This window comes from Rhea pennata, chromosome Z, assembly GCF_028389875.1.
Source record: "Rhea pennata isolate bPtePen1 chromosome Z, bPtePen1.pri, whole genome shotgun sequence".
Taxonomy (NCBI): domain Eukaryota; kingdom Metazoa; phylum Chordata; class Aves; order Rheiformes; family Rheidae; genus Rhea; species Rhea pennata.
In genome coordinates this window covers 7,599,348-7,614,079 of record NC_084702.1, presented here as the reverse complement: position 1 = coordinate 7,614,079, position 14,732 = coordinate 7,599,348, and the positions used below count along the sequence as shown (strand labels likewise).

General features: G+C 36.8%; 1 protein-coding gene across 5 annotated transcripts in view; it reads right to left on the bottom strand.

Moving 5' to 3' along the window:
- The window catches only part of LOC134153221 (histone-arginine methyltransferase CARM1-like), a 68,972-nt gene that overhangs the window by 39,488 nt on the left and 14,752 nt on the right, over positions 1 to 14,732 (bottom strand). For 4 of the 5 annotated variants that reach the window (XR_009961132.1, XR_009961134.1, XR_009961133.1 and 1 more), the window contains exon 2: positions 4,894 to 5,019. Coding sequence is in view for 2 of the 5 variants with exons in the window: in XM_062599199.1 (XP_062455183.1) it covers positions 4,894 to 5,019 (126 nt within the window). In the remaining 3 variants the exon portion in view is untranslated. The remainder of the gene's footprint in view (positions 1 to 4,893; positions 5,020 to 14,732) is intronic. The other variant, XM_062599200.1, reaches the window with a different exon arrangement.

Sequence of the window (14,732 nt, the reverse complement as noted above, 5' to 3'; positions counted from 1 at the left end):
TTATCTAGCCAAGAAATGGCCTAGAATACTTCCAATAAAAACAATGGAATGTTACAGGTTAGTTACAAAGTGGGGAGAAGAGACTGACTTTTTTGAGTTATCTTAATTTCTCCTTCTGCAATCAGCATCAAACAGTACTTCAAAATGCTAATGCTAAAAACATTTCTATAGAAATATTCAACTGAAATCTTGAGAAACAAAAGGTACTGCGAACAGTGCCAGAAGTGGTTAGGTCTTGAGCTTCTTTTTAGATTTTACTACCTTGAAAACCGTCAATGAGTCAGCCAAAAACACTACAAAACTGTTCTGAATGACAGCCTCTACTTGGATCAAAAAACTGTGGTGATCTGCTGCTGCAATGGCAGAGAACATCATACATGGACAATGACAAACGTGGAGGTCTGAACAACAAGACTAACAGATACGGATGCAATGAAACGTGTTGTCAGAGGCAGTCTTTATTCTTCAGATTTGCACACAGAACAGCCGTCTTTAAGATCAAATCATAGATACTTGTCCGCGCACACCACAGCTCTCAGTTCCTGGGAAGTTACTATGAGATACAACCTGGGAAGTTACTACCAGACACTCAATTCTTTGGAAGCTGAACAGGTTAAACCAATAGCTGTTTACTCCTGAAGCCCCTCCAGGTTTTGGGACACACACATAAATGAATGAACTTAGGGAAAGCACCTAAAATTAGCTTACTGTGCAGCAATGCAGAAACTGGAGCACAACACAGAGCCAAAGTCTCTGTCCCAGAAGTTAAAAAATTAGGGATGAGAGCTGTGCATGTAGTGTTGCTTAAAATAAAGCCCTTTTTGATTTCTGAAGATGTCATATCAGTAGTAGAACTTCCTGCTGCTCTTTGAGACAAGACGCTGGAATATTAGATTTCAAGACTACTGTTAATTGCAGAGTGGCAGTTATAGTCATACGTGTTTTATATGTTCTCTTCTCAAAACATTGCACCTTTTTCTTCATTCAATAAAATTCTCCAAAAGTTTCAAGATACAACATTAAAGACATTTGTGAATTTAACTGCATTCTAAATCCGCTAAAATTAAAGCAGCTTTAGGTCAGGCTGATTCTTCCCTTTTAGCATTGCTGAAAAAAAAATTACTACATTCAACAGAGACTAGGAAGCAACTACAGAGTAACATTGGACTGTTACTTCATGGATCGCATTATTTAATATGGATTCTTAGGTTAAAACTGTTGAATAGTTTAATTGCAACCAGTCAGTCCACTTCCAGCCTTAAAAAGTATCTATGTACGGATTTAATGGGGAGCTGAGACTCTTAGAAAGTATCTAGAATATGAAAAGCAAACAACTGTAACATGTAAATTAAAATATATTTCAACTTTTTCTTTTTTTTTTTTTTTTTTTTTTTTTTTTAGAACAGCTGAAAAATCGAAAAATCTAAACAACCAAAACTGGATCTTGAAATAGCAACATTCTAAAATATAACCAGTTTTATAATGTGTAACTGCAGGAAATTTTTCCAGATGAGCCATGTGTAAACTATACAGCAGTTTCAAAATCCAGTGTGAATATTACAATGGAGTAAGCCTATGTAGATGTACTTCACCAGGAGATTTTTGAATTTTTCTAAGGTGCATCTCTATTAATATCTTATGTTAGATTAGGAGTACATTTTTAAAGCCTACCAACTAGCTGTCCCCACTTCCTATGCTCTGGTTTGCATGACAGAGTGGTCTCAGCATACACTAATCAGACTCCTTCCACATGAAATTAAACCAGCACACGCACTCCAAAAGTAAACCTAATGCACTCCAACAGTAAATAAGCCCTAAATCTATGCGACCAAATTAGGCCTAGTCCAAAGCAAACATGCCCTCTACTCTTGCCTCCTTCCCCAAATGAGGACAGATTGCATCTCAGACCCTCAGCATCGACTGTTCCATTCTACAAATTAGCTCCTTTTCAACTGCACTACCTTCTAGTAAAATCATAGATCAACAGATCATTTGCTGTTATGCTGAAATGGTATTTAGGGAAGGAAAAAAATCCAAAATATCTTAAGCTATACTACGTACCTTTGCTTTAATTATATTCCAGTAACAGGTACAGTTTACATATATGAAATTAAACTTGTGTATTACATATTTCATATATATGCCTGTATATATATATATATATACACATATATATGTATATATGTATATATATATACAAGCACACACACACAGTTGTATATCTCTATCTCAATTTTATACAAGGAGATTCACAAATAATATATACTCAAAAGAAGTAAAGCATAAACAGTAGATTTTTTTTTCCTGTACTATGCTTCCATGTAGGTGGCACAAACTGTTAGAGCTGAACAAAAATTTTTAAGGAGAGCTATGCTAGTTAAATGCCACCTAGAGACAACAACTGTTGGCATATCTAGCACCTAGGCACACTATGCAAGCAGCTGGTGACCAAGGTTAAATTTTTAAGACAAGAAAGGAATCTGCATTCTATTACAATCCTGAAAGAACAATTCATCCTATGCTCATCAAATAATTCTCTGTTAAATTAAGCAGGGCATTTCTACCCAGGAATAGAGAACTGCATACCAAATCTGCCACAGATGAGTTACAGACTGGTTGGTTGATCTGTTCCAGATAAACGATCTTTGTTTCTGAAAGGGAAGCCTGTAGGCTACTAACTTTCATTTTTACAGTTTGCTTGATCCTACTCAAATGTTTAACATATGTTTAGCAGAAAATGGAAGATACTGTCTATGATTTATGAGTGTCTGAATGCTGGCGGCAGAGCAGCAGTTCTCTGCATGGGCACAAGCAGGGGATGAATTCCCTTCATCCTTACCACTCACCTCCCCCTACCTTTCTGAAAGACAAAGAAGCTATTAAAAGGTTTTACAGCACGTTTTCATAACTTTTAACAAACCAGAAAGGAGAATGTTTTCTCTACAACTTTTTGAATTACAGCATAATTTTTATGTATTTTAATATACATACATCTATATATACACACACATAGATTTGCATGTATATAAAACTAATGTTTACACTTACACATAGTCGTGCCTTCTTTGTACAACAGGTAAATTTCTCAAGACTAGGCATTATTTGGTATAACACAGTATACTAAACATGTAGAAGAAAGTCAACATGTTACATTTGATACCAACAGATTCATTGTCTAATTTGACCAGACTTTACTGGAACCTATCAGTTATAGTCCTGCAATTTTGTCAATGAGCTGTTGCATAGACTGATAGAACTTTCTGCTTTATTTTCCTCTAAGGGAAGAAAAATATGGAAAACATTCTCTTTTGTCACATTACAACCAGTAAGAACTGATAAATAAGAGACTTATTTTTATCTATTTCATAATATGTGGCTATAAAAATAAATCATCAAAGAAGAGGGCTACACAGGAGACTCAATATACCAATTAATATTCAATCCACTCATAGGAAGAACACAAACTGGGCTGAAAATAGCTGAATTTTTCAAACATTTGCTTGCAAAGGTGTGAAAGTTAACTAAGAGAAACTCCTTTTGCTTTGGGATCCCAAACTAACAGTGACTAAGAATTAGGACCTTCCTAGTTAAGTAAGACATGGCAGAAAATGCAAAACAGAGATTAAAGAAAAACTTGCCTAGCTGACTCCTTAATTATTAGTTATTAATTATTTAAGCAACAAACTAATAAATCTCTAAATAATCTAATCTCAATTATCTTGATTTTGACATGAGTCTGTAAGAGACAATACTGAATTGTCGTCTCAAAAGAAATAACTTGATGGAATACAGTATCAAACTATAATACTCAGATAAATAAATTTTAAAAACCCACCAAGAGCCACGTATAGGTTACATTGATATTATTTTAGTAAAGTTAAGACATTAAAAATGTGAATAATTTTCCTGATGGATACAGATGAAACAGTGTAACAAAGCAGAATTTTAAAGGTTCCCAAGATTTGGTATACCCAACTGAAAAATGAGTTAAATCTAAGAACTGTATTTTCTACTGAAGCACAATATGGGATGCACATATGTATGTGTGCCACACTGAGACATTCAGATATAGTAGCAACTTCCTGCACCAACCCATATCCATCCAGTTTGTCAGCTCCTGATATTTTGTAATATGTGTATGTCTTTAAATAGGCTGCCAAAAATTGAATCTAATTGTTCTGTACTTCTGTTTTCACAAAATACAAAATGGGAATAATTATACTGGCTTCCTCTGGAAATTACCAGGCCTACTGATATAGGTTGCTACATTAAGAACTACATAGGAAGTAGTACATTGCTTATAGTTAAAAAATTTCAAAATGAGTTGCGCCCACAGTGCAGGCTACTCAGAATAAAATGACATTGGAGGAGCTGTAAAAATAGAACTCTCCACATTCTACTAAAATATTGTTATGTTTCTATAAAAGAATTGACTTTTTTTCAGCACGACTAAACACAAAGTATTCATCCCATGAACTCCAGGTGTATGCTACACTATTCCATGAACTATGTAAATTAACAAATCTGCAAGACAGTTTCTGACCGAGGAGCAGTAACTGGCAAATTGTCTACATGAATCATTGCATTTACCAAGAATAACAGGTTAGAAGGTTAAGTCATGCTTGTTATCTGCAGCCACTTTCTTCAAAAAATGAATCTGCAGCTGTTCTGCAAAAAGCTTATGTCTACCATGTGAAAAGTCGGCACTGCAGAAAAGATGGTTGGAATGGGACAGAGGCAAATGAAGCTGCACAAATTATGATCATCATAATAAAATGTAATTTTTAAACAGGCAACAAGAGAGGTAGAAGACAGCATATTTAAAGGTAAACTTTACCAATACAGCAGTATGATGGGAAAGAGAAGATACTCACAAGTGCAAGGTGTACTTACCAGCTTGTGACTTGAATTGGAGCAAGGCACTGTTGTATCCTAGTGTAATTAACATAGATTCTTTTCCCAAACGACAGTATTCAGTGTCTCTGTTAACCAAGCATTTAAACACACAGACTCCATCAGCTGAAGGGAAAAGAAAACTTTAGTAGCAGTTAAAAACAAAACCACAAATAGAACTAGCTGTCTCTCTTGATTAACAATAAATATCCTGAGCTTCTATATACAGTACACAATTTAGGGAAAATATATCTTCTCTACTATGTTGTTTCTTAAGCTGATTTTCTACAATGACCCACAGGTTTTCAAAAATCCATCCTGCTTATCATCCATACACTACAGTTCTTGTGAAGTTGTTCGGACGTCAAAGAGTGGACAACCTGTATCCAAATCAGGTCTTAAATACAAAATTTTACCTCTACTTCTGCTAGTGAAAACCCTATGTGCATGTCTCAAAAACCTCTAGAGATGCTGCTCTGGCACATGGAACAGCATGGAGAAGAGTCAGGAATCAAAGCTATTAACTAAAGCAGCTTTTTTCAGTGACGCACACATGGCATACTGGCCATGTATGACAACCATTAATAAACCTACCTGTCATGTGAGACATGACAATGTAATTTTTTGGAGAAAGAACACACAACTACTTTAGAGCTAGGCACAGCAGCAGCAGAGGGTAAGCCTGCATATTGTGCTCCTTGCAGAAGAGCACACAGTATCAGAGACTTAAGCAGTGTCTAAATCAGTACATACTGTCTCATTATCAGCCTTGCAGCTGTCAGGAGGCAACTGCATGAGCAAACCAAGCAGAATCCACATTCTCACTTCCAGGAACCTGAAACAGGTCAGGGAACTTTATGCTTATGGCTGCTATGGATATGGGCTACAAAAGGTAAAGACTTCAAATAACGTCATATTTGCATAATATATTTATCTTGACTACTGAAGCAGCTAAGCTCCACAATTCCATTTCCTTGGACTGTTCTTTCATTCATTTTAGTCCATTCTACCAACAAGAAGTGCTTAGTATTGCTTTGCCCATGCACATTTTATCTTTGTGAATAGAAGTGAAGAAAAGAAAAACAAAACAGAAAAAGCAACATGTTAGGGAAAACTAGACAAAAAAAGAGAACTAACAGTGGAAGTGGAAAAATTGACAATAACACAGAAAAAGGATATACTGCAATAAGCTACAGAACATGAAAGAGAAAAGCTGAAGGGAACCCAGAATGAAGGCAAAGAAAAGAGGCAGGTTGAAAAGCAAGAGGCAGTAAATAAATTATTAATATAAAAATTTCAGTAGAACACTAACCGTGCATTGCTGAGTTATGTTACTTCGCTAAAAGTGTATAAAGGAGCACAGAGAAAGGACAAGGCACATAGACACATATCATATAGCTAGTCAGTGCATTTTTTAGTCTGACACTTCACAGCATCTGCTGTAATGAGAAGTGAATAGACAGAAAGCCACTGTAAGATACCATCTCAAGCAAGGCTTAATCATGCAAATAAAGGTCATCAAGAAAGGCCATGTGTCCCATCTAAGTTAGCTCACTCCTACACCTGCACATTCACTTGTATTTGTAGTCTCTTCTGTAATTTATGCTTGCGAACTAATTAAAGGCACACTAGCTTTATATTTCCCCTACGACAGGTCTGCACACCCAGTTGGTTTTCCACAGCTTTAAGATCCCTTCCATAATATTAACAATAACTTTTAAGGTTTGATCCACATTTTGTTATCTCTGCAATGTTTTCACCCATGGTTCATGGTTCACAGGCCTGGGAAATGACAGCTTCTCTGTCAAGTAAGCATGTTATATTCATACATGTAGAAGTTACATTTATAGTTCAGTTGACCCATTATACCAACTCTCTTCTCAATGTTAAAACTTCCTTTCTGTTGTGAGTTTAACATAGTAAACAAAGGCAGAACTAACCAAAAAGCAGGGGGAAGGAACACTTGAATTAATCTCCACCACTTTCCAAAATATTGTAATAAATGTATCAGTACACCTGCTATTTCCAAGTGCTCTTTGTCTTTTGGGGCTCCAAGGTTTAACACTCTTACTGGAACTTTTTTTTGATCGCTAGTTAGAACTTCCCCTGCTACAATCTGTGACCATAGTCTCTTTAACGGATAGCAACCAGACCCTCCTCACGCTTGTTCTTCTATTCCCTCAGCTGAACAAAACCTGCTCCCGCAGCCTCTTCTTGAGCACTGTATGCTGCATTCCCACAGCCATATGGGCTTGCTAGAATTTGCCAAAGCATTTTATAGTTCTGCAAAAAGGTCAGCATGTGGACTTCTTGTGTCTTTTCATACTTCCCAAAATGTAATGTTTGCTTCTTCCAATAGTCATGTGAACTTTTAAAGAGGTACATACATCATCCACTATTTAAATGACTACTAAATCTAAGTGTGAAAGGGAAATGTTCTCTGTGTAAGCAATACAGGAGTGAATCAATGCAATTGCAATTCACCCCTTCACACAACATATACATGAATTGCCATTTTACCTGCGTGTCTCTTTTCATTCAAACTGTTCCGTGTAATAGTGGGCAATTCATAAACAAACTTAACCGGTGGAACTTCTAAAAACATACCGGCTATCCTAAAATCATTTTTCTACCTGCCCAGGTACAAGAAAAAGTATTCTTTCAAAAGCTTCAGATGGATTCTCAAGGCTATTCATAGACTCACATTCAGGCTGGAGGCAATTTTTGCAGGGCTGAAGTCTTACCTTATACTCAAAGCAGAGTCAACTATCAATTCAGACCTGGCTGCTCAGGGCTTTATACAGTTGGGTCCTGAAAACCTCTAAGGATGGAGATGGTACAACTTCTCGGGGCAGCCTATTTCAGTGCTTAATTATGAAATTTCATAATTTCATGTAAGCATTTCAGTCTTTGCAGCAAAAAGTTTTCTTATATCCTGTCAGAACCTCCTCTATTTTATCAATGACCCATCCCTATGCCCTTATTTTCAAAGCCTTTTTTATCATCTTAAACTGTACACCACAGGCAGAGACACCTGCTACCAATTTCCAGCTCACACACAAAGTTCCCCTAACAAGGCCTGAGAATAAGCCTAACAGGCCAGAAGTCATGCACTGTTAGCAGAAGGGCTGTGCCTAACAGTGCCTTATTAGTGCCTAAACACTAATCTTTATTGGCCCATTGGGTATAAAAATGTTTATACAGCTACACTGTACTAATGTACTTACATCCAGGTTCAAAACAAGTTAATACTAATACCTGCTTAATATGCTTCTACTCTTACGGGGCAACAGGATTCTTCTTTAGTGACACTATTCGTCTCACTCTCTCCCACCTCAGTGAGGAGCCTGCTTCCATCTTCTCCATGACCTCCCTGTATGTACTAGAGGCTGATACTGGGTCCCCCCAAAGCTGCCTCTCCTCCCGGCAGAACAAGCCCAGATCCCTCAGCATCACCTCAGAAAGCCTGGGCTACAGCCCTGACCATCTTGGTCACCCTCCGTAACCCTCTTTGCTCCGGGTTATCAAGGTCTTTCTGTACTGGGCAGCCAAAACTGGATGCAGGATCTAGGTGCAGTCTCCAAGTGCTCAGCTGAGGAGAATAATCACCTCCCTTGACTGGCCTGCTCACACAGCCCAGGACACATCCACCCTTGGTACTTCAGTACTGCCCAGTACAGGCTACCCCTGGCTCACTGGCTGCTGCCAACCCTGGGGCTGTTCACAAAGCTGCCCCTGGCCCCAGCCTGCAGCGCTGCCAGGCTCTACAGATCCTGACAGGCCTTGCTCTGGTCCTCACCGGATCTCACCAGGGTCCTGCCAGCCTCCTCCTTCACCAATTCAGTTCCTGGATGGCAGCTCTTATTTATTGCCAAAAACCAAAAATAAGAACAACGCATCAATGTATCTTCTAAGAAAGCTGAGGGTATGCCAGAGACTGCAATTCATAAACATGGAAAATATATGTAAGACCACAACAGGCCCAGGGCTTTACTCAAAAGATTTTTGAGAGTTGTTTTCTCCCTGTCTTTGTCATGTGAAGATTCTGGTAGTTATTATTTGCTTCACAGAACTAAATTGGGGCCCACAATAATGTTCTCAATCACCAGGCTGGAACACTCTGTCTTTCAATACAGCTCCTTGGAATAAGACTCCAGACCAGAAATTCAGCTTCCCAATGTTTATTTCACTTTATTTGTACTACAAATGGACTATTGCAGGAAGATCCAGAGGTTTTCTCCTTTATCCCTATTGTAAAAGCATTTTTTTAAAAATTATTCATTATTAAGTCTGTGTGACCTGTCACACAGAGCAGCTTTTCTGTTGTTGGGAAACACAAATTATTCTCTATAACTCTTTCACGTTTAATAAATATGTGAAACATTTTCTTGAAGTAGACTACAAAAAATAAGGACTCTACTTGTTTGTTTTCCCCATCACCTGTCTTGCATGCAGATGCAACCCTCACATATCCCAAGCTACGCAAGTCTACTTAAGTTGCAAAGTTTCCCTGGGTTCATATTACTTAACTGTTTTCAAACCATGATTAGGTTCAATTTGCTCCTAATATATCTATACAGATCTATACAGATCAAAAACACTTACTAAAATGGATTTGTAAGAAATGTGTCATGACTGTGTATCATGTGGAACCCCAAAAGTTAGCAACATTTATTGCAGTTTTGTTGGACTGTGCAAGAACTTTAGAAAATTGTGAAGAGAAAAAAAAGTCAAAGAAGAAGACGACTCAGAAACCAAAAAGGATACTTATTTTCTCCTTCACAAAAGAAAAAAGTTCCCATAACAACAAATACTCAAATATTCAAATAATGGAAAGTAAATCCATCAGTACTTTGCATGTCCACTGTTGAAGGACACAAAGGTTTCTGAACAATTCCTCTGTTAAAGAAAATCAAAGTTTCCAAATATAAATATCAAGCAGGCACATATTCTTTTAACTTTATCTCCATCCACAGCATAAAGCAGCTTTCATGCAAAACTTCACCAAAACCAAGCATAGCAGCTCCTAAAAAAAAAAGTGTTTGACTAATATTTCATTTGATAGATACTAATGTCAAAAGAAAATTTGTGAGTTTTTCTTTGTCCAATAAAACAGACTTAATGGACATAGCATGAAGCAACTTCATCAAAATTTAAATGCATGATGAACTTAAATGACTAGAAGTCTCTAAGAAATCTATTCAGAAATAGGAATACAAGAGATTGAAAGGCCAGTTATACCTTTACAAAATTTTTAAAGGTGTCTTATTTGACTTAAATTTACTGATCAACAGATGCTCTACTTAACCAATATTCAAGAAACAGGTTTTAAAATCCATCAAACTCAGTTGGCAACTCTTAAAGAATACAATCTCAAATACATTTTTAAAAATTTGGGAATATTGAAATGGATTTAGGTATTTTGGAAATATTCAAATGCAGTTCACACCTGGACTTGTTAGATATCCACCATCCCTGTGGAAGTTCAATTTGTGCAACTGTGCTGACCAGTAATCCTATATTCCCATGAAATTTTTGAATTCTTTGGCTGATTTAAGCTAAATCTGGCTGACATACCAAAATTGGCATCTTGCAAGTGTCGGGGCCTTGGCTATCTTGCAGGATTCTAAAGAACTGAAGTAAGCAACAAGCCATTCAAAAGTCACCAAGGAGGAATTCCTTGAGGGCAAGAGGACTAAGAAGATAAGATAAGCAGACCCCTGTAATCACTCACAAGATATGCATCCAGAAAGGGAGTCAACCCAGCAGATAAGCAGATGCCTGTAATCACTCACAGAATGTGCACCCAGAAGGGGAGTCAACACAACAGCCAATTAGCAGATGTGCGTAGGACAATACTAGACAACCAATAGAGATGCTTTGCGAGGTGCATGGATGCATGAGCTTGTTGGAAAAGATATGTAAGTTAGATAGACAAAGGAATAAAGGTGGATTGAACTTGCATCACATTGATGTGTGTGTATTCCTTCCCGTACTTGCCAAGAATGGGCTGCGGCATGCAAGTTGTATTAAAAGGAAGGTTTAGCAAAGATGAGAGGCCAAGTGTGCCATTCTTGCCCAAGAAAAAGCTGAGACATGCTAAACAGATAAGTTTTCTCCTTGGTTTGTGTTCTAGAGCCAACTCCAGAGTCAACTATGGCTGGGGGACATGAGTGAGAGACACAGGAGTTTTACTTGTGCATAGTACTGGAGTAATTTCAATGTATCACAGAGAGGGTTGTGAGAGAGCCAAGGCGAAACCTCTTGAGTGACAGCAGGAAAAGATGAGGAAGAAGCAATGGTGGATGCAAGCAACACAAATCAATTCAGGGAAAACTAGGCTTCTTTATTTTGCTGTTTATGGATCAATTTGTTTTATTCAGAGGGGCTGGCCAAGAGAACCTCTCAACAGAACTTTTGTTATGACAGAAAAACAACTGTAACTTTCCTGCATCCCCAGAAAAATGCTGCAGCAGAGCAAAGCACAGACCTAACATTTGCTAACCCTGTACTTTAACCACAAAATCATCTCATAATCAAACACAAATGACACAACCTTATTACAAAAGGAAAATATTTACACTGTATCTACTTCATCTTGCTTTAGGCACTCTTGCTTTTTTGCTTATGATTCTATTTGTTAAAGATCCTAAACTTTCCCCAGAAATGGGAAAAGACAGACTTCTTCAGAGAGCCTCAAAGATGCCTAATGAATCCTTCACAGAATGAGAACTCCTTACACGCTCTCCTTTCTCAACCTCAAAACACTTTTGGAAAACCAGTCGAGTAACCCTAAGTTTCAGTAACTGTATGGTTAAGAAATAAAAGCAAAAATAAACAGGAAAAAGTACTAGTTTCCTCAGGATCAAATACCAAAACCACAACAGATGCAGCGTTTGCCCATATCACATATTCCATTAGGAATTAGGAAAACATACTTTGAATAATCTGTTTAAGAACTACCACCTAGCCTTTTCTGGAGAAAAATACCTGCCTGAAGAACATCCCGTTACTATTACTAAAGCAGTCAATCATACTGCAAGCCAACACATTTTAACTCCAAATATTGTTGATGTTTCTGAACTAATCCTGTTTGAGACAGCCTGGAGGAAAAGGTATTTTATCTTCTAAATTCTACAGAGGTATTAGCAATCATTAGTGATAATGATTGAATGATTAGTGATAATGATAATGAAGTAAGAGCCAAACACATGGCTAGAAAAAAATCAGTGCAACAAGCAAGTTAATTAAAGGACAGTTAAAGATTCAATAGACTCAACACAGGCAAATGATGTCACCAGTTCCTAGTAAGCAGAGTCTCTGAAACATGAATAAAACTGAAACCAGACTGGAGTCTCACAGATGGCCATTAATTAAATAAAGGACTATAACCGTTCCAAAAAAACCCTAAAATACAGTGCTTTTGCTTTGTCCAAAAGAGAATTTTAGTGCTGATCAAAACCATAAACTAATTATATCACGCCATGGTTAAAATTCATTTATGAATTTTATGATGAATTTATGATTCATCAGAAGAATCACAATCTAAAGCAAGTGTGAACATGCCCATAAATTCCTGTCTGGAGCCAACTGGAAACTCAGGAATACAGCTAGATACCATACTGATAACCAGAAAACCTCCTGAACCCAATCATCCTGAGACTTGATCAGTTCTTTTCGGCAGTCTTTCAGGTATTTTGTCCCTCCATTTAATAAAAGTCACTAGCAAATTCTGATCTCAAGAAACAAATTAGAAGAGAGAAAAAAAATCAAAACAAATGTTATTTGCAAAAAGAAATATTAGATCTCAGTAATAAAGATGAAGCAAAACTGCTGCTTTCAGTATTACCTTTAAAGTATGAAGCTGCTACATACAGAAATGAAGCCTCTTCTGTTCATTACAAAAAGAGAAAATGATACTATTTTCATAGTCTCTCTACTCACCTATACACAAATACACACACGGAACAGCAGTAGTCCCATGAGGTATATGAAAAAAAAAACACCTCCATCCTTTTCCCAACCTTTAGCTGCTTTCAAAAAGACGGAGTAGCAAAAGAAAGTAAAGAGAAAGTAAAACGATAAAACTATATAGAACAGAAAGACTGGAGATAGCTGTATGTTCTCAGTACAAAAACTCTTTTTGCATGTTATTTGCATTTTAGAAAAATTCCACTGTCCTGCAGTTCAAGAGGGACTCAAAGGCACCAATATTGTATTAAGAAAATACTGCAAATTAATATAGTATTATACATTTGATATCTGGTCTTTTTCATCAACAAAAGTGGTTATGTGCAACAGAGGAAAATTCCAGTGAAAGGCAATTATACTAAGCACTGGATAAGTAAATAGCAAAGACAAGAGCTCTTGTTTCGGTACTATTGCAGATTAAGGGCCAAGCAGCATAAGATACCTGGACAAAAGAGAATTTGCAGGCAAAAGGAAAATAAAGGGTCAAGGGCAGCCTAACCAAACCAAACGTAAAAAAAAAAAAAAAAAAAAAAAAAAAAAGAGAGAGAGAGAGAGAAAAGAAAGAAAAGAAAAAAAAAGCAGTATACAGTCCCATTCTGACTGTACATTTCTTCTAAATAGTCAGAATAGTCTAAAAAGCTCTAATAGTCAACTATAACTGTTATTTACACAAAGACATAAGGTGAGAGGTTTTTTTCTTTTACTTTAGGCCCTCTGTTTACAATAATTTTAATCTAGCAGATAAACAGCTCACGCTGTAACCATTTTTAAAATGTTTGTTCACATAGCAGATGATTAACATACAGCAAGTGCAAAAACTTATGCTGACATACATTGCCTTCCTATAATCCATTCCTACTTCTGTTTTACTTGCATAGTAAAGTAAAGCTTTTTTAAAAAAATCAGGAGGCATAATTTGCCAACCATGATTTAGCAGATATTTTGTCAAAAAAAAAAACACCCTTAAAATGTTACTTTTCCAGCTAAAATTATGGGATAAATGTTACAAATGGGTATGCATATCTTAAAGTAAATATAAAAACATGTCTGTCCTTTTAAGATTTATTAATCTTGAAGTGCTGTTCATAATAATATTAGGTAAACAATTTATGTATTAATAGGATTTTAAGAGCTTGTTAAAAGAATGGAATATGGCTTACCGGAACTTTCACTTCAAGTTCTCACTTAAATCTTTCTATAATCTTTATTTTACTTTGATTATGCACTAATAGCCATTTTGGAGTGAATTCAATGAATGATTCACTCCAAGTTCTCTCACTCATTGTCTTCTGTCATATATCAGTTTCCAACTATAATTAATATATTATGGTTATGTCCTAAATCTAGAGAAATCACTGGCCTCTTAACCTGGAATATTCCATAGTTTCGCTGGAGCTCCTGTAGATAACGCTCATGTGTTTTTTTATCTGTAGGTAACAGTGGGCAAGTACCTGGAAGCTGGAATAGGCCCCTGCTAGCCCTACAACATGGGCATCAGTAAAAATATATTTACCATCTACAGATCTGTAAAGAACTTTGTTTATCTGGACAGAGAGGTAGCATAATGCTCTGTCAAAACAACTATAAAGACAGAAAAGCATCAGACTCTGTATTTTGGCATCAAGGCAGTAAAGAAGGACAATGTCATGCCCTGAAAAAGTATTTGATTGGTGAGGGAAAAGCTCATGTTCTGTTTTTGTTAAAATGGAAAAAGAAAATAGAGCACTTCAAATTCAGTTCGGTAGAATCAATACAACTACTTCAATTTGTCGCTTTTATATCACACTGAATGCCACAGCTCACTGTAAACAACTACAGCAGTCAGCAACTACATGAAAGTTTTGTAAGCATGGCAGCTATTACTGCAC